At 42.8% G+C, this 26834-nt stretch overlaps 2 protein-coding genes across 5 annotated transcripts in view; one reads left to right on the top strand and one right to left on the bottom strand.

Annotated features, from left to right (window-relative positions):
- Positions 1-26834, bottom strand: part of RAB30 (RAB30, member RAS oncogene family) — a 146786-nt gene that overhangs the window by 69185 nt on the left and 50767 nt on the right. Inside the window, exon 2 of one of the 4 annotated variants that reach the window (XM_043451088.1) lies at positions 13259-13368. The exons of the other annotated variants lie outside the window; for them this stretch is intronic. The gene's annotated coding sequence lies outside the window, so the exon portion shown is untranslated. The remainder of the gene's footprint in view (positions 1-13258; positions 13369-26834) is intronic. 4 annotated transcript variants of the gene reach the window in all.
- Positions 1781-2418, top strand: LOC122430512 (60S ribosomal protein L12-like). Its single transcript, XM_043451093.1, has one exon. It carries the CDS (start codon positions 1865-1867, stop codon positions 2360-2362), a length of 498 nt encoding a protein of 165 aa, XP_043307028.1. The 5' UTR covers positions 1781-1864; the 3' UTR covers positions 2363-2418.

Raw genomic sequence — 26834 nt, 5'->3', positions numbered from 1 at the left:
CAAGCAAGAACACTGGAGTGGGTTGCCATGCCCTCCCCCAGGGGATCTTCCCAACCCAGGGATTGAACCCAGGTCTCCCACATTGCAGGAAGATTCTTTGCTGTCTGAGCCACTGGGGAAGCCCAAGAACACTGGAGTGGGCAGCCTATCCCTTCTCCAGGGGATCTTCCCGACCCAGGAATCGAACTGGGGTCTCCTGCATTGCAGGTGGGTTCTTTATTGTCTGAGCCACCAGGGAAGCCCCATCTTTTAATAAGCTTGGGGATTAAAAAGAGAGGGAAAGTGACTTCCCTGGTTGTCCAGTGGCTAAGACTCCCCACTGCCAACACAGGGGTGGTTTAACTTCAATCACTGGTCAGAGAACTAGATTCCACAAACTGCAGCTACCATCAAAGATCCCCATGTGCCGAAATTAAGCCCCGCAGCAGCCAAATAAATAAATAAATATTGGGGAGAAAAAAAAGGAAAGGGAGAGAATAACAGCCCGATGAGGAGAATCAGGAGTCAAAGGAAAGGAGAAACTGAAGACAAAAGGTAGGTGGAGGAGATGGAAGTAAGAAACAGCAAGAGGACTAGACCCAAAGAAGACAAAGAGGGGGGACAGAATGCATAGGGAAAGGCTACCCATGGGGAAGGAGAAGTCACCTTCTGCTCTGGGACAGGAATCAAGGAGGAGAGACCGCTGTACGGACCTTATGAAAAAGACTCTCATCAAGCTGGATGAATACAGAGCGATCAAGTTCTATAACACCATTTTGAAATCAACAGCAAAATGATACTGATTTTCTTGAGCCACTCAAAAATTGGTATTGAAAAAGACAAACATCATTTAGATATCAGTTCTATATGGTTTAAAAAAACAGGCTTATTGAGACGTGCTTATATTCAGTTTCTTAATCTGGGTACTGTTATTCTGATGTGTTCACTCTGAAAACTTCATCAAGCTATATGCTTATACATGCCCTTCTCTATATGTGGGCTTCCCCGGTGGCTCAGATGGTAAAGAATCCTGCAATGCAGGAGACACGGGTTCAATCCCTGGGTCAGGAAGATCCCCTGGAGAAGGGAATAGCAACCCACTCCAGTATTCTTGCTTGGAAAATCCCATGCACCAAGGAGCCTGGCAGGCTACAGTTCACGGGGTTGCAAAGAGTTGGACACAACTGAGCAACTTTCACTTTTTCTCTATGTATATTATAAACATCAAAAAAAGCTTTTATAAACCAATCATTAACTTAGAATTATTACTCCTGTACTCTGTTCAGTTTTTAAAAGAGTAACTCAGTCTCAAACTATACATTCCTTCTGACAGGCAACATTCCTTACTATTCTTTTAGATCTGCCATAGTACTAAATTCAAGACTAGATACACAATAGGTATCTAATAAATATATGTTGATGTGACTGGAAGAACTTTAGTACCAGATGTTCAGACTTAATACAATCTACCTACAGGAAATGCACCTTTAGGACTGTAAAATCTTGCAGACCCTACCTTAGCCAAGTGATTACACTGAACATCACCAGTAATGGGATAAACTAACATTATACGTCTCCTCTTGTGAAGCAATGCGAAGTACACGACATCAGCTATTTAGAATTCTTGCCCTAAATGACTAACTTAAATATAATCATGGAGAAATACTTAGATAAACTCAGATTGTGAGATATTTTTAAGAAAACAGGCCTGGTATCTTAAAAATATCAATGTCATAAAACACAATAAAAGAGAAGGAGACTTGTAGATTAAAAGAGACTTAAAAAGAGAGAGAAAGGCTTTCGGCTTTCGGCTAGGAGGAGGCGAAGGTGCAACTTTCTTCGGTCGTCCCGAATCCGGGTTCATCCGACACCAGCCGCCTCCACCATGCCACCTAAGTTTGACCCCAACGAGATCAAAGTCGTGTACCTGAGGTGCACCGGTGGGGAAGTCGGTGCCACGTCTGCCCTGGCCCCCAAGATCGGCCCCTTGGGCCTGTCTCCAAAAAAGGTCGGTGATGACATAGCCAAGGCAACTGGTGATTGGAAGGGTCTGAGGATTACAGTGAAACTGACCATTCAGAACAGACAAGCCCAGATTGAGGTGGTACCTTCTGCTTCTGCCCTGATCATCAAAGCCCTCAAGGAACCACCAAGGGACAGAAAGAAGCAGAAAAACATTAAGCACAGTGGAAACATCACTTTTGATGAGATCATCAACATTGCCCGGCAGATGCGGCACCGGTCTCTAGCTAGAGAACTTTCTGGAACCATTAAAGAGATCCTGGGGACCGCCCAGTCTGTGGGCTGCAATGTTGATGGCCGCCACCCTCATGACATCATAGATGATATCAACAGTGGTGCAGTGGAGTGCCCAGCTAGTTAAGAACTGCAAAGGAAAAAGAAAAATAAAGGATCATTTGACAACCAAAAAAAAAAAAAGAGAGAGAAAGACTAAAGACACATACCTAAATTTAACAGAGAGTCCTTGATTAGCTCCTAGAATTAAAAATAGTAACTGTCATCAACATTATAAAATTAATGTTATTCATGTTATCTGGACAATAGGGGTAGGATAGATTGTTTGCAAAAATGCCTGCACTTGCTCATGCCCTTGAGCAAAATGACTTTGCAGCATCTCCCTTCAAAAGGAGCTTGTGACTTGCTTTGGCAAAAAGACTGCAACAGAAGTTATGCTGTGCCAGCTCCAAGTGTGAGCCTCAGAAGGCTTTGCACACTTCCACTCTCTCTCAGACTCTGCTGTGTGCAGTGGGTAAGTCTGGGCTGTACTGCTGGAAGCTGAGAGACCCTCTGGATCAGAGACCCAGCCAGCACCTAGTGGATCCAGCACAGACTACAAGTGTTGAGGGGGCCAGTCAAGGTCAGCTGAGCTTGATTCACATTAGAAGACCCACAGAATTATAAGCATTAATAAACAAGGGTTGTGTGAAGCCATAAAATTTTGGTAGGATTTATTATGCAGTGAAAGGTAACTGATCAAAGATTTAAATATAGACTATATATTAGACAATATGCAATCAATGTAAGTTTCCAGGGCATGATAGTGGTATTGTAGTTACAGCGAAGGTTGTCCTTACACGTAGGTGATAAATACTGACATATTTAGAAATCAAGTATGATGATGTCTGCCCCCCCCAAACATAAATCTGTGTACATAGAGAAAGCAAATGTGGCAAAATGTTAATAGTAAACCTAAGAGTTTTCTTTAATGTTCTTTGCACTAATCTGTTCATTTGAGATTTTTCAAAATATACAGTTAGAAAGAAAAATAACCCACCTATCTCCAGAACATGGTGATGCTGAGTATTTATCTGGGAGCCCAGCATACCACCTAGTAGTGAACAGATCCTTCTCAACCCTTTTTTCCATTCTACCCCCACCCACCCCTTTGTACTGATAATGACTACTGTTTCTGAGGCTTCCCCGATGACTTAGCAGGTAAAGAATCTGCCTGCAATGCAGGAGACACAGGAGATATGGGTTCAGTCCCTGAGTGAGGAAGATCCCCTGGAGAAGGAAATGGCAACCACTCCAGTATTCTTGCCTGAAAAATCCCAAGGACAGAGGAGCGTGGCGGGCTGCAGTCCATGCGTGCATGTCTGCAGGCATGCTAAGTCGCTTCAGCTGTATCTGACTCTTTGCCACCCAGTGGACTGTAGCCCTGGTGGGCTGCAGTCCATAGGGTCAGAAAGGGTCAGACATGACCAAGCGACTAAGCACAATTGTTTCTGAAAAGGGATGCAGAACAGAAAGTACAGTAAACCAGAGGTATACTCTAGTAGAGTTAAAAGAAAGACTCATTCATAGATAAGAAATGTTTAAACGTAGCAAGCAATCACTGAGGTTTTCTCCCTGATATAATCAGGAAAAAAAAACTGTGGCAAGCTGGCTAGAGTATGAAAAGAGAAAAAGCTTTGGCAAGAAACATGGGCAGGTCTTTGAATTATTTTGTGTTAGAAAACAAATATTCATGTGTTTCTCTATTTTAAGGGATTTCTCCAACGCCTACAAATGAGAAGAGTATCTTGTATTACATCTCTTCTCCCTGAAAATCTCTCAAGATTCTTACCAATAGAGCGGAAATCTGTTTTTTCACAATTGGATAAAAGCCTCCATTATTTAATTTGAATTTTCCTACAAGTGATATGCAGCAATTATTAACGCTGTGTACTGACTTATATGAACCAACCCAAGGGCCTAGGTTCAAAGAATATGGTTTTCTGAGCTGAAATTCAAGGACCTTGGCTTTCCTGTGCCTAAAGTCTGCTTAACAATGAACAGCAAACAAAGCCTGCACTGTTCCTCATATAAAAAAAAGTAATCTAGGTGGAGCGATTAATTTTTTAGAACAATCTCTACAAATCTATTAAAATTTCTTTGACTTCAAAAAGCTCCAATCAAGCATTCCTAGGACTTCTATTGTCAGGTGAAAAAAACATTCAATTTATATAAGAGAGGAAAGAAAATGTCTCAAGGTACTGTACCTCTAATGAGTTGGGTGTTCTCATCCATCAAAACCGAATGTTCAATGCAGCAGAAATATTTGTTAAGGCATTATTTGACTCAAAGCCAAATCCATGCCCACTTTTTCTTATACAGTCCCTCAGTTCTCTAGCCCACAAACCCCAGGATGTCTCAGACTACAGTTTGAAACTAGAACTTCAGGTTCAAATGGTTGTGCAAAATGAAGAAGGGACCACATACAGGAAGAATCTTCCAATGGTTCCACAAACTTCATCCAGAGAAAACCACCAGGCTGTCATGTGTTCAAGGGAACTTTTATGTTCAAAGAGAATTCTGTGCACATTAATTCTCAAAATTGTTCATCGACACTGTGAAGACAGCTGCTGAATGACAGGCTTTCCTGACCCACATCTGCATATAAGTATATCTGTCTGGTAGAAGGACTAGACAGCAGCTGACCTGGGTGCAGGTCTGGATCAGCCACTGCGTTCCCACTCACTCGTTACTGAAAGTGTTAACTGCTTAAAGCATAGATTGATTGATACGCTCATTGATTCATTCATTGAGAAAACATCTATTGAGGAAATTTTGCATGCCAAACCTAGGATGGGGAAACACAGATGAAGGGGATATGGTCCCTAGTCCCTTCCCACGAGAAGCTCATAAGCCAACAGAGATGCACAGTACAAACACTTAGGCTGGAGCAGAGAGCTCTGAACAGGTTAGTCACTTGAGTCTGGACATGAATCCAGGCTCTTCTACTTAGACTCTATGATTGATCTTATATGATTTCGTATGTGCCTCAGTATCACTGCTTAGATAAAAACAACGGTCAAATAAACCACCCTTCTCTGGTGACTGAATCTTTTTTCACTTCTGTTCCTTTAATCGCTTAGCCTACCTATGCACATATGGAATGTGCAAAGGAATGAGTCCCCAGAGAGGAAAAGCAGGCAGGTCCAGGGAAAGCCTGGTCGCTGTTCTCTTCCTTTAGGCTGGGTGAAAGGGAAAGTGTTAGTCGCTCAGTCGTGTCAGACTCTTTTGCGACCTCATGAACTGTAGCCCGCCAGGCTCCTCTGTCCATGGGATTCTCCAGGCAAGAATACTGGAGTGGGTTGCCATGCCCTCCTCCAGGGGAATCATCCGGACGCAGGGATGGAAACCCAGTCTCCTGCATTGCAGGCAGATTTGGCTTTCAAAATACAAGTGGCAGAGGTGCGATGAATGAGCAGATTCATTCATTCGCTCGCACAACACTGAAGGAAGATGGCCTTCCTGTGCTCCCAGGGCACCTCGATTTGTCCCGTATGCCACACCCCACCCTGCCATCTTATCTGCCTGAGTCAGCAACTAAGCTGACTGCCTGCTGAGACTTTGTCATGCTAACTTTGCATCCTCAGTCCCAACCCAGTGCCTGCAACGTGGCAGATGCCTAATGACTTAATAATTAACTAAAATTCATACTGCCCTCAGGAACGAAACCATACATTGGCAAAGTGGCCAAGCATTTTGAGGTGCGGGCCTAAACCTCTCAGGATCCTTCACAGAGGGTCACCGATCTAGTAGGGTCAAGAAATAACTGTGTGACCTAGGGTAGAAGGGGAGAGGGAGGATCATTTCAGTTTCCTCTTTTTAAAAAAATTTGTTTATTATTATTTCTTTGCATTGGGTGTTAGTTGCAACATACCTGATCTTTCCTCTCAGGCTCTCTAGCTGTGGCACAAGGGCTTTAACTGCCCCGAGGCACATGGGATCTCAGTTCCCCAACCAGGCACCAAACTCAAATCCTCTGCATTGCAAGGTGAATTCTTAACCATTGGATCACCATGGAAGTTCCTCAGTTTCCTCTCTGATAAAATGAGGATTAGGTCACAGGTTGGCAAACTATGGCTCCTGGGCCAAACCTAGCTCAGCTTATGGTCCCCTCCAGTTTAGGGTGATTTTTACATGTTTTAAAGGGTTATAAAAGCAAATAAAGAATAACATGCATCAGAGAACCCCTAAGTCTATGTGGTTCTCTACACCTAGTATGTTTACATTCTGGCCCTTTACAGAAAAAAGCTTGCTGACTCTGGATTAGATGTGACTCTCTCTCTCACACACACACACACACACACACACACATACACACAAGGTCCTTTAAACCTGGACATTTTTGCATTCTCATTCTGCTTGATCAGCCCCATTCTGGCTCCTTGCACCAAGCATTCCCAAGTCCCAACCAGCACACACAGCGGGAGCTCAATTGTCATTTGTCTAACTGAATAAATGGATTCTGCATCAGTAACCCTAAGAACTAAATCCCCCACCAAGAGGGTAAATTGGGTCAATGTGTATCAAATGAAGCCCTAATAGATGTCCCCAGCATCCGCTTGCCACAACAAGGGGACGGAGCAGCAGCTCCACAGGCTCTTGGATGACAGTGGTACCAAACTGGACCCAGAGCTCAGATAACCAGGATTAAGACTCACCTGGCTTCACCAAATCAAAAATACACTCAGCCATCCCCTGCACAAACCCCTTGGATAAATGATAAAGCTATCAAGAAGTAGCTATCGAAACACAGATCATCTCAACAGATAATCTTAATAGCCGTGGACCCAAGAGAGGAAATCCCACCCCAAATAAGGCACATCGAAGAATTTAGCTCACCACATTCTGTTTCTCTTTCCCTCTGTTGTTAAGGATACATAATACCAAAACAAGGAATTCAAACATTTATGTCAGGGCAGCAAGCCAAGGAAAGCCTAGAATATATGACCCTATTAACACTAATGGAAGTTGAAGCAAGCTAACAGAGACAATAAAACCTGCCCCCTGCTCTCACTACATGTACATTTCCAAAATAAACAGCCAGCAATTATTCTTTTAATGTTCCTTCTCTGCACATCCATAAATCACTCCTGGGCATATACCTCTTGCTGATTTCGAAGTACAGGTCTCTGGGTTTTCTTTTTCTCCTACCTTGCCTTCACTCTTCCTGTTTCTGGATGCTGACAGAGGGCATCCTGAATGGGCCTGGGGGTGCTTTTCTATGATTCCCTCAGTTGAGCATCCTCAGCACACGTGTAGCACACGCCAACCACCACCTCCTTCATCAGACTGAGCCATAGGAATCACCCAACTGATCTGGGGTTTCTGCCCTCTCCACTCTTCCCTAAAGAAGCCGGTTGGAGCTCTCCCTTCTCCCAGCTGGCCTAGAAATCTAAAGGTCCCCCACACCCAATGACGTGATAGACTCATACATCTCACTCCCACCCCCAGCCCCCCGGCCCCATGCCCCCAATATACTGAGCTGGAAGCTTGACAACAACAACAAAACAACTTGTATATCTCAAAGCTTATTTCCAGAGACCGAAGGACAGAAGAACAGCTTAAATTTGGATTCTTTTCCTGATTTACTAGGTAAGCTTTTTCCAATAGCCAAGACAGACAGACAGACAGACAGACACTGACCCACTGCCAACCTCTGCATGTACTTGAAAAAAAAAAAAAAAATCCCATTCCTTCTCAGAGTCTTGTTACTCTCATAGGTTTCTCAACCATTAAAAATGGGTTTAATCTCGGCTGGCATCTTTGCTTGAAAGGTTAAGAATCCAACACCTCGGATTATATTATTGGAGCTCTGAGTTCCCCCCCGCCCCTAGGGAGGAATCCTGCAATGATTGTTCTCTGATTCCAGGAGCAAACAGCCTCACCTATATTTTCAGCAAATGCCATCATTGTAACCCCTGCTGGGGGACCCAGCACAGTACCTATTCCTGGCTCTTCTCCCTGTTGAGCATGGGATCCAGAGTAGATCCAGACCATCCACTAGGGCCAAAAGAAAATCATCACTTGGTTTAAAAAAATAAAAAAAATCCCTGGAAAGCATCTAGGTAATTAATGTACGGAAATGCAGACTCCCTCCAACATAAGATAAATCTAGTATCTACTGATTTTGTCTCTATAAAAGATTTTGCAGGCTGTTCATTAATATTTGTATAAAGAAAAGAGCCCCACATGTGCCTTTTTAAAAACATATTTGTCTATTTGGTTGTGCCAGGTCTTAATTGAAGCATGCAGGATCTTAGTTCTGGAACCCGGACCCCTGCATGGGAAGTGTGGAGTCTTAACCACTGGACCACCAGGGAAGTCTCCCACATGTGCCTTTTGAATGTGACATTTCATAGGAAGTTTAAGGTGATTCAAGTAGGTGTTAGAAAACACAATGGGCTACTCAGATATTATTATCAAGTATATCTGGGGAAAAGTATATATGGAAAAATGCATATTAATGCTCAAAATACACTATGGCTTATTCTTTTAATAGTGCACAATCATCTTACATCATCCAGGCTGGATGAATCACAGCTGGAATCAAGATTGCCAGGAGAAATATCAGCAACCTCCGATATGCAGATGATACCACTCTAATGGCAGAAAGGAGAACTAAAGAGCCTTTTGATGAAGGTGCAAGAGGAGAGTGAAAATGCTGTCTTAAAACTTAACATTCAGAAAATGAAGATCATGGCATCCGGTCTCATCACTTCATAGCAAATAGATGGGGAAACAGTGGAAACAGTGACAGACTATTGCTTGGGCTCCAAAATCACTGTGGATGGTGTCTGCAACCACAAAATTAAAAGATGTTTACTCCTTAGAAGAAAAGCTATGACAAACCTAGACAGCATATTAAAAAGCAGAGACATCACTTTGCCAACAAAGGTCTGTATAGTCAAAGCTGTGGTCTTTCCAGTAGTCGTGTACGGATGTGAAACTTGGACCACAAAGAAAGCTAAGCACTGAAGAATTGATGCTTCTGAACTGTGGTGTTGGAGAAGACTCTTGAGAGTCCATTGGACAGCAGGGAGATCAAACCAGTCAATCCTATAGGAAATCAACCCTGACATTCACTGGAAGGATTGATGCTAAAGCTGAAGTTCCAATATTTTGGCCACCAGAAGCGAAGAGTCGACTCATTAGAAAAGAACCTAAAGTTGGGAAAGATTGAGGGCAGAAGGAGAAGGGGCCAACAGAAGATGAGATGGTTGGATGGCATCATCGACACAATGGACATGAGTTTGGCAAACTCAGGGAGATAGTGAAGGACAGGGAAAGCTGGCGTGCTGCAGTTCATGAGGTCGCTAAGAGTCGGACATGACTTAATGACTAAACAACAACAACAAATCATCTTATAAACATGGTACAACCATTCTTACTCCTTAAAGCAGAAATAATTATTTCCTTTACTTTATGGACCCACTGGACCCTATAAGGATGTTAATAACAGGACCTATGACCTTTTATTTACTCAATGTGTTTACTCTCCTCACACTTCACTGCTTCTACTACCCTAGACTGTAAGTCCCTTGAAGACAAGGACCCCATCATATTCCTTCTTGAGTCCTCAGTACCCAAGAGACTGCCTAGCACCTAGCAGGTGCTTCATAACACCCAGATGGAAAAGCAAGAGACGCAGTAGGTATTAAGAGAGCAGAAACTGAATCTGTCTTATTCATTGTTACCTGTCCTATAAGTATTTTTTGAATGAATGGATGAAAGAAATAAAAGAGCAGTGGTACTAGGGCATGAAAATATAGAGTTTTGTTGTGGCATAATAAGTATCACCTTTTTCAGTTCTAAAACATTTTTTCTTACCTTCTGGCAGCTTATAAATCAGGATGCATTTTGCAATGGATGGCAACTTGGCATTGTGTTATAGTTTATTTGGAACTTTCTCTTCCTTCCTTTCTCAGTGGTACACAGAAAAGTCTGACATGTTAAAAATAATGGCATTGGGACATCCCTGCCAGTCCAATGGTTGAGAATCTGCTTTGCAATGCAGGGGACTTGGGTTTGATCCCAGGTCGGGGAACTAGGATCCCACTGGCTGCGGGGCAACTAAATCTGTGCACCAGAGCTAGCCATGTGCTGCAACTAGGAAAAGCCCACACACGGCAACAAAGACCCAACACAGCCAAAATAAACAAAAATTAAAATTAAAAAATATTTTAAAAAAATAATGGTGTCATAGATTTAGTGAAATATAACCGTTTGATGTGGCTGTAGTAAGAAGGGTTGGAAAGACAACCATAACATTGCACTGAATTTTCCACAAGAGTAGAAACAATAAGAGAGGCTGGGCTTTTTAGGGGCTTCCCTGGTAGCTCAGCTGGTAAAGAATTCACCTGCAAAGCAGGAGACCCCGGTTCGATTCCTGGGTCGGGATGATCCACTGGAGAAGGGATAGGCTGCCCGCTCCAGTATTCTTGGGCTTCCCTCGTGGCTCAGACAGTAAAGAATCTCTCTGCAATGTGGGAGACCTGGGTTTGATCCCATAGTTGGGACGATCCCCTGGAGGAGGGCATGGCAACCTACTCCAGTATTCTTGCCTGGAGAATCCCCATGGACAGAGGAGCCTGGTGGGCTACAATCCATGGGGTCGCAAAGAGTCAGACACGAGTGAGCAAAAGCACAGCACAGGTGGAGTGGCTATTTCTCTCACAATGGTTGCCCCTTCTCTAAAAGCAGCCCACAGGCCAGTCTACGCTAAATAAATGTCCTTCTGCCCACCACTGATTGGTCCAGGGGTGGTCACATGATTCATAGTGAGTCAATCATTACTCTAAGATTTTTTTACTTGGAGCCAGTGAGAGTGTAGAGGCTTCCTTGGTGGCTCAGTGGTAAAGAATCTGCCTGCCAATGCAGGAGACATGGGTTGATCCCTGAATTGGGACGATCCCCTGGGGGAGGAGGAAATGGCAACCCACTCCGGTATTTTTGCCTGGGAAATCCCATGGACAGAGGCGCCTGGTGGGCTGCAGTTCACTGTGTCACAAAGAATTGGATGCAACTTAGCAACTGAGGGTACACGCAGACACCCAATGGGAGTGTAGCTCAGTCTGTCTCTGGTGTCAGCCACCGTGAGATTTACAGTTCAGGAGCACTCCCTGGCCATGCTCCCTGCCATGCAGGAGGGAATCAAAGGCAGGAGACAGAGCCTGGACATCATCTGAGTCCCTGTGTGGCTCAAAACAGCTACATGCTCACCAAACCCATTTCTTTTCCTTCTTAGGCCTTATTTCTCAGCCTCCTTTACCATTAGGTGGGGTCATGTACTGAGTAATAACGGATGGAATGAGGCCAGAAGTAATATAAACTGCTTCCAGACCTGGCCCATGAAAACCTGCCACGTGAGATCCTCCAAGCTCCTTCTCCACCTGCAGATTAAAAGGAGAGCACTCTGAGATACCTAGAGAAGGGAACTACAAGATGGCCTGGGTCCCTGAAGCATGCTAACTAGGAAAAACTATGTTGAACTGGTGAATAAACGAGAAATAAACTTCATTTGTGTTAAGCACTGATATTTGGGGGGATTATTAGGGCAATTACGTGCTTTAATCTTCCTTGGTTCCAGGTATACCCATCCCTCCCATGGTTACATGAAACACCCCACTATTCTTCCCATAAATTCCCTCTTCACCCAAAGTAGTTTGAGCTGAAAGTCTTTCCTTTACAACTTGAAGAGTTCTGGGAAATGAACTACAATCATCTGAAATGGCAAGAAGACAAAAGTAAGCAACAGTCCCTAAGTGTCTAGGGAACACTAGAAAATTTCTCAGAACAGAGTAATAAGTCCAACAAACTAATGGCAAATCACAAGACTCTTTTCAGTGTCCAAGAGCTTCCAGCTCTAAACTCATAAGCCACTTAGAGTGAAATCCTCTCTCCAATCTCCTTTTACTACCATAAGCACGTATAAACTTGTAATAGCCATGCCTTAGGGTATATACACTCATGAGTTCTCACCCACCTAGAATCCTAGCAAGCAAGATAAACGTCACTTATCACACAGAGTCAGCCCTGCTGTCCCCAGATTTATTGGGAAATGGGTCCACAAGCAACTCCGAGAAGTCAGATAACGACCCTGCGCCGCGGAGCTCTGGGTATGAGAGGACAAGGCTGATCAGAGTTTTCAAGAACAAATATTCAAGACTCAACAAAGCTTAAAGGAGCATTTATAAGACTATAAATGAAAAGATTACAAAAATAAACAGAAGAGAGATGCCACGGATGCCTACATCAGCAAGGAAAAGTTTTGCCTGAACTGGGAGCCAGCGATGACAGAGCACGCATCCTGCTCAGTTTCGAGAAATGTCTCTCAACGAGCCAAGATTTATAACAAGCACTGACATCTGTAATGCATTCTAGGGGCTAGTTACAGAGCACTTTTGTACTACGCATCGAGTAGTTTGACTCTCACAAGGACAGTAGGAAACTGGGATTGTCATCAGTGCTTTATTTACAGCTAAGAACACAGGCTCAGCCAGGTCACGTGCTCAGAGCCCCAGGATTTGTGGTTTGAGCCAAGACTTGAGCTCCCATTTCCTGACCCCACATCCGCTGTCCATTTCGTTGTCCCCCAAACGATGAACGCCAGGGCAGAGAGGGCCCAGCTGGAGGAGACTTTTCCCAATGCCATAAGATCCATCAACCCACTTGGAGGGTGGTTGTCTTTGCTTCGTGCAGCCATATGTGGGAACTTTCTGCGGGCGGGGGGTGGGGGTGGTTAAAGGGCCTGGGATAAATGCCTGGTCTGCCTCCAAACTCAGCTGGGAAAATAGTCTCTGACAAGATACCATAGCTTGTGCCCACAGGCAGGCCCTGAGAGAAGGAGTCTGGGGCATGGGGTTAGGAGTGCTAAGGCCTCTGTGTGACCCTGGCAGAACCTCAGAGTCGGAAGCCTCTGAGAACCAGGCCACAAGCTCTCTCAGGATCCTAAAGATAGAATCTGGGGCAAAGGAACTGAACTTACCCTTTGCTGGGATGGGAGAGAGGATCAAATACATAAACTCAGCTGGCCTTAGACAGTTCATGAGCTACCTCTGAGAGGCAAATTGCCAAGATCAAACACTCACATATTACCTGGGAAGGAGGAAAAAAAAAAAAATCAGGTGGCCTAGTGGTAAAGAATCTGCCTACCAATGCAGGAAATATAAGAGATGCAGGTTCGATTCCTGGCTCGGGAAGATCCCCTGGAGAAGGGAATGACAACCCACTCCAGTATTCTTGCCCAGAGAATTCCATGGAAAGAGGCACCTAGCAGGCTACAGTCCATAGGGTTGCAAAGAGCTGGACATGACTCAGCAACTGAGCACACACACAAGAGCCATTTATCCCTGGCAGCTGGCAATCCACCACCTTGGGAAGAAGACATGGGAAATTGGAGGACCTGCCCTTTGGGGTGTTGGAAAACTTGAAGAGTGGGCCTCTCCTGAATATCACTACTTCCCAGGCAACAAGGATGAGAGGAAGGGCCTTTATCCTGGTGCACTTCCTAAGAGATAGAAAATCCAAGATCCTGATGAATATGGAATAGGGAAGGGGCAATGGCCTTGATCTGAACAAACTTGGGCTTGAACCGCCACTCAATGTCTTGTTAGCTGTGATCTTGAACAACTCACAACCTCTTTGAGCCTCAGCTTCAACATCTGTAGAGGATACAACACTGACCTTACAGGATTTGGAGGGGGAAGAAGAAAAATTATAAATGTAAAGGGCATAGCACACCACCTAATACACAGGAGCCACTCAATAAATGTGAGCTCTTTTTGTGCACCCTCTCAATCCTTACTTCAATTCCTTATTATTGTAATGTTAGTACTTGGTCATTCTAATTCTTAGAAATTCACTAGGCAGTAGTCTTGAATCACATATATCTTGGCTGTTTTGCTAGTCTCTTTGAAATATAACCATCTGTGATTTTGGCTGTGAACATCTCAAATAACTCTAGACCCTTGGGTCTTTTACTAGTCTACTTCATGCTTCCTAAATTCCCTTAACAAACAAACAAAGAAAAAACCCTACAACCTTATCATCTTTCTCCAACTCGAAAGAGAATCCAAACCTTATGGATATTTGGCACACGGCTGCACCTAACAACTTAACAATAGTCAAGTTCAACTAACTAACGTTCCATAAGGCTTAAAATGAAGACTTCTGAGTTCACCAAAGCTTTATAGAGTTCCATCAACATGTAGTGTGCCTACGAACATAGGGACAACGGCAAGGATGAGTTTCTTGTGGAGTTCTTCATTATCTTCTGGGTCTTTGGGACCACTTCCTCCTGACATGCTATTATCCAAGTCAGGGTCATACCCGTCCTCTATACGCCAGACTTGAATATACACCATTACCAGTGCTTTGACTATACTACACAATAACTGTCTATTTTATGCTTTCTTCACTACTCTACAATCTCCTTTCAGGCAAGAACAGTGTTCTGCCGTATCTCAGTTACCAGTACCTACCAACACAGTACCTGGTGTGTAACAGACATTGAATTAATACTGGAGGTGTATCAGATGGATAAATAAATAAATAGGGTTTCTAGATGGTTGAATAGCATCACCAACTCAATGGACATGAGTCTGAGCAAACTCTGGAAGATGGTGAAGGACAGGGAAGCCTGGCGTGTTGCAGTCCAGTAGTTGCAAACAGTCGGACATGACCGAGTGACTGAACAACAACAAAGATCTGGGAGAAAGTTTAGAAATCACCTGGTCTAATACAAGGTCTTCATCTTACAGATAAGGAACCTGAGGCTCAGAGCTGCAAGAAGATTCAGCCCAGGTGGCCTCAGAATCAGCAAGAAGATGAGAAGTGGCAGCAGTCACACGCCACTTTGACTGTGAGTTCAAAGACAGACATCACTTCACACTCACTCCCAAGGAGAGGCGGTATAGCCTGGTGGCTTCCCAGGTGAAGTCTTTGGCTACCTGTCTGTCATGTGATTTTGGATAAATTACTTTATCTCTCTGAGTCACAATGGCTACATCTGTTAATTGGGGCTACTAATAACTCCAGAGCTGTTGGGGGTATAAAACCCGCCAACACACATAAAGTGCCATGCATAGAAGCAGCTGTGTGCCAAATAAATGTTTACTCAGTGAATCATGAAGGAGTCCCTGTCCAGCACACCACAAGAACCTGGTTTAAGACTTTGTATTTAAATCTCTGCCTGCGTTGAAGGTGGCTGGATCACATGGCTATGTACTTGGAATTTGTTGCTTGCTGGAATTAGACCTTAAAGCCAAATAGCCTCTATAATGTTGCTCCCAGTTCCTTTCACTGTGGTTGCCCTTGCTTCCCAAATCTGCCACACAAATTACCCATCTTCTACCACCCAGCTAGTTACACCTTGTCTAAAAAGCTGTCTCTGATTCCCATGATGTCATTAGCCCTTCCTCTCTCACTAATTAATATAGCAGCGGGGGGTATCCGCTTGGCTTTTTAAATTGTGGCAAAATACACACAATGTAAAATTTACAACCTTAACCATTTTTTTTGGCTGTGCCACAGAGCATGTGGGATATTAGCTCTGCAACGAGGGATCGAACCTGTGCCCCTCGCAGTGGAAGCTCAGAATCTTAACCACTGAACTGCCAAGGAAGTCCCCCACCTTGACCATTTTTAAGTGGACAATTCAGCAGTGTTAAGTACATTCACATTGTTGTGCAGCTAATTGCCAGAACTTTTTTATCTTGTGAAACCCAAATTCTCCACTCATTAAACAACAACTCCCCCCATTACTTCCTCCTCCAGCCCCTGGCAAGCATTCTACTTTCTGTCTCTCTGAGTTTGATTACTCTAGGTACCTCATTTAAGTGGAATCATACAATATTTGTCCATTTCTGCCTGATTTACATCACCTAGCAAAATGTCCTCAAGGTTCATCCATGTTGTGGCATGTGTTCAGAATTTCCCTCAAAGGCTATTCAGCTTTGAAATACATTCAAGACTGAATACACAGAATAATTATTCAATGTTCCATTGCATGCACATACTACATTTTGCTTATCCATTCATCTGTTGATGGACACTTGAGCTGCTTCCACTTCTTAGCTATCGTGAATAATGCTGATGTGAACATGAGTGTATAGAGGTTTGTCTGTCTTATCTCCTCTACTAAATGTGAACTTCCCAAAGACAATGAATGAGTCTCAGTCATCTCTATAGTTCTCAAGGTGCCTGACACGTGATGGCACTTAATAAAAACCTATCAAGTAAGTAAGACAGTTGTTGTTTAGTGGCTAAGTCATGTCCAACTCTGCGACCCCATGCACTGCAGCCCAGCAGGCGTCTCTGTCTGTGGGATTGCCTAGGCAAGAATTTGCAAATGGCAGTATTACACAGCAGAAAAGCACAGGCTTTGCAGTAGACAGTCCTGATTTCTGGTCTTGGATCTGCCTCTTCCTACTCATGTGATCTTAGGCGTGTTGCTTAAGCTCTCGGAGTCTCAGTTTCCTTATGTGGTTTTTGCCACAATTAAATATTATAACTTATGGAAAGCAGTTGGCACAGCACTTGGCACACCATAAACTTAAAAAAAAAGTATACCAGTATTATGATTATAAAGTTACATAATAAGGAATTTACTGCACATACATGCAGGCCATTTAGTTTTCTGGCCATGATAACTTTAAAGGCAAAGACTATGCAGAATTCTGAGAGCAAACAATTCATTACAGGTAACAGTCAAAACAGAAAGACACTACACAGCAGTAACAATGAATCTGGATTGGTTTCACTCTCCTGAAATCTTGAGGTCTGGATGTTGGAAATTTTGCCACTTCAAAGGGACAAACTTAAACGTTGTACTGAGGACCACCTCACTGAACAAAGCAGCCTGTCAAAGATCTCACATTTTTTCATCAGGATGACTTGAGGGTGTTATTTTTTGGTGCCTGGGCTGAGTCTGTCTTGAATTTGATCATTCAAGTTTGAACTTTTTAGCAAAATGATGAAAAAAGAAATAGATCTTTATGACTATTTCAGACAGACATATTTATTTCAATCTGTCTCAAAGGAAACTGAGCTCCCCGCCCTACTCCTAGTTCCTTTTGGACATGAATTCTTTTTGAGGTTGCTCTCCAAATTTTGCAGACCAGAAACATTCCTTCCAAAGTTAGCTCTTAGAAAGTAGAGTTCTTAAGTCCTAGAAGGAAAACTTATTGGAGTTTCTTTTTGTCTGCTGAAACAATTAACATTCCTCATGGCTAATTCAAATGGCTCTCTGAGACAAAAATCAGAAACGTGGTTGTGTGGTGGAGGAGAGGGAAGGGAAGAAAAGAGATGTTAAGAGAATGTTGTTCAAATGCTAGTGTTAGTCTCTCAGTCATGCCGGACTCTTTGCGACTCTCTGGACTGTAGCCCACCAGGCTCCTCTGTCTGTAGGATTCTCCAGGCAAGAATACTGGAGTGGGTTGCCATGCCCTCCTGCAGGGGATCTTCGCAACCCAGGGATTGCATCCAAGTCTCATGTTTCTTACATTAGTAGGCACGTTCTTTACCAGGCACGTTCTTTACCACTAGTGCCACCTGGGAAGCCCCCCATATGCCAGAGGTCAATTTCAATTTGGCTCCCAAATAACAGCTAAGGGCTACTGAATGCCTTCCCCAACCAGGACACCCAAATAACTTTGAGGCCCACCGGGTGAAGGGCACCAGACTGAGACTTGAAACACAGGGCCTTGTTTCTGCTCTAAGTATTAATTTTGGTGATGACTGCATGACTCTGTGAACATTCTAAAACAAACAACTGAATACATACAGTTCATGTGAATTTTATCTCAAGAAAGTCATTTAAAAGCCAGCATCAAATAAAAGAGTAAATTTTAAGAAATCTCACTACATACACACACACACCCCCCCAACTCCTACTGCGCTGGTATGAGTAACCATTTTGTTATTTTATATCCTTCCCAGATTCCTATGTGTAAATTCAAATGTATTTGCTTAACCCCCTACTTTTTTCACAAAACATGCACTCTTCTGCATCAGCCGTCTTTTTGAGGGGTGTGGAGGACCCATCTTTCTTTCACTTAAAATATCCTTGGAGATCTTTGCATATCCGCACTTAGAGAAACCCTAATTCTTGTTGGTAGTTTAATAGCTTTCCCTTTTGTGAACATACCCATTTATTTAACCAGCTTCCCACTGATGCACACTTAGGTGGTCTCCAATCATTTGCTATCAGCAATGATGACGCAACGCTTGTGCGTTCTTCTTAACTTGGTTTCATCAGGTAACATTCTGCTTCTGGACTGAAGGGAGACAGCTTCAACAGCAGGAACCTCTTCAGAGTTAGTCGGAACTGGGTCTGCATTCAGCCTCTTCTGTGCGTGTGCATGTTAGTTGCTCACTCATGTCTGACTCTTTGCCATCTCATGGATTGTAGCGCGCCAGGCTCTTCTCTCCATGGAATTCTCCAGGCAGGAATACTGGAGTGGGCTGCCACTTCCCGACCCAGGGATTGAACTCAGGTCTCCTGTATTGCGGGCAGGTGCTTTACCATCTGAGCTACTAGAGAAGGCACAGCCTCTTCTGCTGACTAGCTGTTAGCACCATGACTGGGAAAGTTACTTTTATCTTCTGAGCTTTAATTTCCTCACTTCATAAAGTAGGCAAAAATCCCACCTACTGTATCAGGTTGCTTTTAGGGCTCAATAGGCTCCCACTGGCTAAATTTGGGACAATTTTTGTATCAAAAAGCATAAATATGGGAGCAGGGGAGGCAGAAGGTTGGAAATGGATTGTAACACATGGGGGTGGGGGAAGAATCCAGGAATCCAAGTGATACTAAAAATAAATAAGTAAATAAAAGAGTAGGGGAGTTGAAAGCTAATTTATCGGAAAAATGCTGGAAAACAAATACAGAAAAAAAGAGAGAATTAGAAAATCATGCTTTTACTTACTGCATAGCACAGGGAACTCTGTCAGTCTTATGTGGCAGTCTAGATGGGAGGGGGGTATATGTGTGGCTGAGTCCCTTCGCTGCTCATCTGAAACTATCACGTTGTTAATCGGCTATACTCCAATACAAAATAAAAAGTTTTAAAAACGAAACAGAAAATCATCCTTTTATAGATGTTAATTGATCTAGGCCAGGATTATCAATAGATGTTTAAATCAGAGAGACAAAAGTTGTTGAGGAACAGGAGATTGAAACAATCTCAAAGTATCACCCCAAAGACATTAATAAATTAGAAAGAGAAAAGGGTTCCTTTACAATGTATAGATCTGGCAAGGCCACCACATTCAAAATACAAAGTTCCCATCACCAGCCTTGGGTCAAACTGACATTTATGTGTCACCCTAATGTGATGCAAGGGGAAGGATACAGCATCGCCTATGGGGAATTCTTATTGCGAATGTTTAACCTGAGCATAAGAATGACAAAACCAGCTGACAAATCCAACCTACCGTCTACAAAGCAGCTTAGAATTTTCAAACTGTCAATGTTATGAAAGACAAAAAAAAAAAAAAAAAGGGCAGGGGAACTTAGCCACATTAAAGGAAATTCAAGAAACACAACTACACTCACTGTATAAGCAATCTTTGATTAAATTCTGTGTCCCCCTTCCCCTAAAAGGTTATAAATATCATTGGAACAACTGGGGAAATCTGAAAAATATTATTGTTCTAATGTAATGATATTGTGGTTACAGGGGAGAATGTCCTTGTTCTTTAGACATACACGCTTCAGTGCTTAGAGATAAAGTGTTGTGGTGTCTGCAGCTTACTTTCATATGATTTTGAAAAAAAACAAAATGAATGTGTATGTCAGTGTATGTGTGTGTGTGCGCGCACACACAATCAGGATGGGAAAGCAAATAAATCTAGATGAAGGGTATAAGAGTTTTTGCTGTAATATTTTTGCAGTTTTTCTATATGTTTGAAATTGTTCAAAATAAGTTGCGGGAAAAAAAAATCAAACAAAACATGTGAATCACCTGACATCCAGTAGGTGTTGTAAGAGTTCCCATCATGGCTTCAACCAACTCAGCAGATCTACAGAAAGCTCCTGCCCTCTAACCACGCTGTGTGCTGGGCTAAGTCACTTCAGTCGTGTCTGACTCTTTGCAACTCTATGGACTATAGTCCAACAGGCTCCTCTGTCCATGGGATTCTCCTGGCAAGAATACTGGAGTAGGTTGCCGTGTTCTCCTCCAGCAGATTTTCCCGACCCAGGGATTGAACCCAAGTCTCATGTCTCCTGCACTAGCAGAAGGGTTCTTTACCAGCAGCACCACCAACACAAATCAAATCAAAGTAAATGCCACCAGCCAGACAGTGCTGCCTTCAGAAAGCTTACACTTCTGATCAGATGACAAGACAAAAACAGGAAACACCTGGAGATTCAGTAAGGTTTTGGTTGCAGAAGAACTACCTGGGGCCTACATCTGTGAATTTTTTAAAGTTTGGTAACCTTTAAAAAAAAAAAAAAAAAAAAAAAAAAAAAAGCAAAACAGAACTGTTACTTAACGTCACTAAGAATTATTTCCTCATTTACATGGGAAAATAGAGCTGGAATCTACAAGTGAGGTTGAGAGAATAAGATAGCATACATAACACACCTCTGTAAAGCATGTGTTACTGAAGACTTAGTAAAATATTAATCTCCTAGAATAAAAGCAGAGAAGGAAAGTTCGGGAGGGTTCCACCTTTGTTTCCCTATCAGAACACCCAGCACAGGAATTTGCATTTAGCTTATGCTCACAAATACTGGATGAAGAAGTAATGGTAAGACATTATGAGACAGAATACCTAAAGAAAGTCTCTGTGGCTACAAATGCCACTGGAATTAGAGAAACGATTAATATGAGCTGGCCCAGCCAGAGACTGCAGTACCTTAACAAAAGCACATATTCATGTGCACATAAATTTGCCAATTTATGTGACATGAGTTTGGGCAAACTCCAGGAGATAGTGAGGGACAGGAAAGCCTGGCATACTGCAGTCCATGGGGTTGTAAAGAGTCTGACACGACTCAGTGACTGAACAACAACAAAATTAGCAAAAGTCCTACTACACAGATTATTTCATCTGAGCCCTCAAAGTAATCCCTATTTTAGAGATGAATAAACTGAGGTTTCAAAAAATGAATTACCCACTGAGCGCACAACTCAAATTTCTGTTTGCCCAACCCAGCCGCAGAAGAACGAAAATAACTGGTTAAAAGAATGGAAATACCTCACAGCTCAGTGATCCCAGGGTCTCTGCAGGACAGTGAGTCACTGATGGCCACTCTTAAACTCAGGCCTTTTCTTCAAAAAAATGCCAAAAATCTGCCTTGGGATTGCTTCTCTGGCTATTCAGAAAGATGAAAAATCAGGCCTTTTAGCCACCAGCTTCAGATACTAAAACAGCAGAGTTTAAATTCCCCTTTCTTATGTGGCTGCGTGACAGAGATGGAGAGGAAGTGAGCAGAAGAGATGATTTTCAATTCAAGGTTGACAGTGTCTGCATTTTAGTGAAGTTAACCTTAACTCAAAAATAAAATTTCCCTGCAAAATTTTCTGGGGGAAGACTCTTGACTGTGTTACTGTTCTTGTTCACTTTTTAAACATCATGCTGTGTTGCAGTCTGAGATAATACATTTTATTTCTCTCTTCCAGAGGTTTCCATGTTATTGATGTATCAACCTTTACTACAGCGATCACAAAACCATTACAACTTCCTTCCCTTAGTAAGAGAGGCTAGTCTAAGTGGCTAATGAACTTGGCAAAGGTATAAAAATGACACTTCAAAGACTGTGATAAGAATTTAAATCAGGGGGCAGTTTAAATGAAAAATATCTATGCCCTTTGCCCCAGCATTTCTACTCTTAGAAATGAATCCTACAGAAATACTCCCACAAATTTATTACAAAAGGATGCACGCTCAAATGCTCACCGCAGCAGTGTCTGACAGCCACCAAAAAGGGTAAGTTAGAGGAAGATGCAAATACATGGGGCAAATGCCCAAAATACATTAAGTGAAAGAGAGCAAGCCGGATACGTATTATAATAACATCATTAGCATACATGTGAGGGAAAATGACAGCGTGTGTGTACATGTTTAGTCGCTCAGTTGTGTCCAACTCTTTGTGACCCCTTGGACTGCAGCCCACCAGGCTCCTCTCTCCATGGGATTCTCCAGGCAAGAATATTGGAGTGGGCTGCCTTCCTTTCTCCACGGCATCTTCCCGACCCAGGGATCAAACCTAGGTCTCTGGCATTGCAGGGAGATTCTTTACCATCAGAGCTATCAGGAAGGCCAGGAAATGACAGCAATACACATCAAAATCACAACAGTGGACTATGTGAGGTAGAATTAAGGGAATTTTCCCTTTGTAGTTCATTAGACATGTCTTTAATGGATTTTGATTTCTCTTATGTCTAGAATAAAAAAACTAATTTAAGTTATATGTTTATGTCCTCTTTTATGTCCTTTCCTCTTTGCAGTCAAATGCTCTACTCCTGAGTTATTCCCCCACTTATCTCTCTTTTTTACTCAGGAAACAGCCACCTGCATCATTACCTCTAGAAATAAAGAGCGCCAGCTGCAGTGGGGAATGACAGAATCGTGGTCAGAAAGGACAGAAAAGATCACCTACAATATCTGCCAACAAACAGTATTCCAGCCCATAAGCTGACTAAATACATGCAGTGACCAAAACAATCACTATCTTCTGAAGCAGGCCTTGATGTCTTCTAGATTTCCTGTGACATTCCTAAAGATGACATTCAGGAATGGGCAACTGACTTGAACAATAATATTCACCAGATGACAGGCTACGCAGACAGAATCATTACCACATCCAAGAAAACTAACCTTGTTACTGATTATCTCCCATGCAGCTCCCATTCAAATTTCCCCAACTGTCCCCTCAATGTCCTTTATAGCTTTTTCTTTTTTAAGTCCAGTATCCAATCAAGGGTTGCATGCAGCATTTGGTTGTCATAACTCTTTGCTCATGCTGGCTCAGTCACTAAGTTGTGTTCAGTTCTTTGTGACCCCATGGCCTTGTAGCCCACCAGGTTCCTTTGTCCATGGGATTTTCCAGGTAAGAATACTGGAGTGGGCTGCTGTTTCCTACTCCAGGGGAGCTTCCCGAACCAGGGATCGAACCCATGTCGCCTACATTAGTAGGCAGATTCTTTACCTCTGAGCCACCAGGGAAGCCCGCCGTAGCTCTTTAGTCTTTTTTAATCTAGATTAGTCCCCCATACATTTTGTTTTCCTTTGTTTTATTTCTCTCTGATGACACTGACACTTTTGAAGATCACAGTCTGGCTGCTCTACAGAATGTCCCACACTCTGAATTTGCCTGATTATTTCCTCATGATTAGATTGAGGTTAAACATTTCTGGCAAGAATTCTACTTTGGCAATGGGTGTGTGCTTGCCATTGCATTCGGTTGTCTAGTTACACTGAGATATCTTCCTCTTCATTATGTCACTGTGGGTACCAGGAAAGCATCGGTCAATCAATAAGATATTCAAAATAGTGAATAATGCCAAAAACAGCCTCAATGAACACCAGCTATTCCAGGCATAGTATCAGACATTTTCAAAAAACATATTGTCTCATTTAAACCTCACAACAATCTCGTAAAGAAACAGAGGTTCAAAGAGGTTAATTCGCTTGTCCAATGACACATATGTAGCGATAGAAAAAATGTACACTTGCACATGTGGACTCATTCTCACACACATACCCCACACACACATCAACATATGATCTCTGGGGTTCATGGTCTCCCTGAGGATCGTCCAGGGACAAGTTACGAAGCCCTACCTTAGACTAATCTTGAGGAGGCCTAGCTGGCTTTCAAGAGTTGAATTCCTATAGAGAAGAAACTGAAAATAAATTATCTGTGGTCCACATAAAATTCTTCCACACTTGGAACTCTTATTTGGAGATGGGCCACCTTTCTACCATAGCCAAGAAAATAGGGCAATGGCTCCATAAATTATTATAACATTCTGGTATTTGGCTTGTTTTTTTTACTATTCTGCAACAAAATGAAAAAAAAAAAAAAGAAAATATAGAGAATTTTTCACAAAGCTAAATATATTTCTAATTTTAAAATGATGGTCTTTCTATAAGCTTTGGTATTAAATACGCTTTATTTCATGAGATAAAGGAGGACATATTTTTAAAAACACCTTTAACTATAGAAGAATAACTGTTGGCAAAAGCTCACCCAATTTTATCTTAATTTTTTGTATTTTCACTTACCTATAAAAGTCTGAAACCCATTATTTATGGCATTCTATACAATCAAAATTATTTTTGAGAAACTAACTGGAATAAAGGAAATTCAGCCCCCAAAGAAACCAGGTCTGAAATAATTCTAAATTTTCCCTGAAAGTCATCCACAAAACATCTCAAAGGTCTCCTCAGGCTCAGGTCTCCTCATATCAATGCATTTGTTAAAAGCGTTTTACATTTTATATTTGTATTACTAATTGCCCTCTTCCGATGTGTTGATATTTCCTGCCTTTGAGTGCATCCTTATGACTTAGGTTAATATACTCAATCGACAACATTCAGAGAGTCCCCAGTTTGTGCAAGGCAGTCTATTAGATGCATAGGGACTCAGTCTGGAGAGTTGTTTCTTACCTCCACGTCTCAGGTCACAGGTCACCCCCTGTGACCTGAGCCCCCAAAGAAGCATGAAAACTTCCCTTGGGACTGTCTCTTCTAGCACTGCCAACGAACCTCCCTGTGTGTGGTTATTTGTTTATATTCCTTTCCCTCACCTACGTGAATTTTTCCAAAGCAAACACTGTCTTATTCAATGCTGTATTCCTAACACAGGGCACATACAGCTGCCAGGGATCAGTATAAATTATGGAATAAATATATTTTACAGATGAGGAAACTAAAGTTCGCAAAAAGAATATGATGTGTCTAAACTCATAAATAAGTAGTTGCTAGTCTTAAAAAGCCTCACCAGAGGTCTCTTCTGTTCCACCACGATGCATTCTACATACAGACAAGGTGAGCTAGAGATCTTAGATGTCTTCATGGAACCTCAAACTCAGTATGTCCAAAAGTCCCTCCCCTTTGAAAAAACAAATAAAAATCTGGTCCCCATCCAATGTCCTCTTTCTCTTGTAAGTGATATATCCAGTAGCTTAAGGAAAACAGAAGTCATCTTAACTGAATCTTTTCTCTATCCCCACACCCAATCTAGCAACAACTGTATCAACTATAGTCTTCAAATTCAGTGTCTCCCAATCTCTTCCCTTCTCTCCAAGCCCCCGGCCACCACCCTAGATCCAAGGCCACCACCATCCCACAGGTATACTACAAAAATGACTTTCCATCTCATCTTGTGTTCGCTTTAGCTAATTCTCTCCAGTCTCTTCTCCAACTTAACAGCCAAGGTGATGTTTTTAATATCATCCTACCTGAATATGGAATTCATCTAGCTAATTAAAATCCTTCACTTAGGATAAAGACCAAATTCACCAGTGACTCAGAAAACTGCCCCCTCTCTAGACTCTGTCCACCTCTCCAGCTTCATTCTTCTTCATTCTGGTCTCTCTCTCCTTGTTTTGCCCCCATAAACTGTCTAACTCCATAACTAATTAACTTTTAAATACTTATAGTCATCTATTTCCTTTGTACTTTGAACGTGTAGTTTCCATGTTAGAAACACCCTTTGTCCTCATCTCAGCACCCGCTGTTGCCATCCTAAATTACTTCCTCTCACTCTCCAAGTCTCTTGAAATGTCACTTCCTACAGGAAGCCTTCCCTGATTCCTCCAGACAAGGGAAGCACACCAAGTTAACCACTCCTCTCCGACCTTGTTGTACATCCCACTTTGGCAGGAGAATTCATCACACTTGCAATTACTTCTCCAATGATTATCTCCCCTGCTGCTGCTGCTGCTAAGTTGCTTCAGTCGTGTCCGACTGTGTGCGATGCAATAGACGGCAGCCCACCAGGCTCCCCCGTCCCTGGGATTCTCCAGGCAAGAACACTGGAGTGGGTTGCCATCTCCTTCTCCAGATTATCTCCCCTAACAGAACATAAATTACATGATGGTGGTGGAAGCATCTCTTTTCACGGAGACTGGGCTGCAGTCCATGGGGTTGCAAAGAGGCAGACAGGGCTGGGCGACTGAGCACACACACACACACCCCCACCCAGTCCTCAGACCACAGAGGTGGTGGTGGTTTAGTCACTAAGTCATGTCCAACTCTTGCGACCTCATAGACTAATGCCTGCCAGGTTCCTCTGTCCATGGGATTCTCCAGGCAAGAATACTGGAGTGGGTTGCCATTTCCTTCTCCAGTGGATCTTTCCGACCCAGGAATCAAACCCGGGTCTCCTGCATTGCAGGCAGATTCTTTACCGACTGAGCTACAAGGGAAGATCTAGCTGCTCACAATATCTGTTGTAAGAAGGACAGGCTGGGGCCATGTCACCAGGCCAAGTAAACAAAGGGGCAAGGATCCTTATCCCTTTGCAAATGATTTAAACGAAGGGAGAAAGAAATGCAGAGTTATTCAAGGTCACAGAGATGGCAGAAATGAGGCCAAAACTAACC

This window comes from Cervus canadensis, chromosome 29, assembly GCF_019320065.1.
Source record: "Cervus canadensis isolate Bull #8, Minnesota chromosome 29, ASM1932006v1, whole genome shotgun sequence".
Taxonomy (NCBI): domain Eukaryota; kingdom Metazoa; phylum Chordata; class Mammalia; order Artiodactyla; family Cervidae; genus Cervus; species Cervus canadensis.
This window is presented reverse-complemented; position numbering and strand designations above follow the sequence as displayed.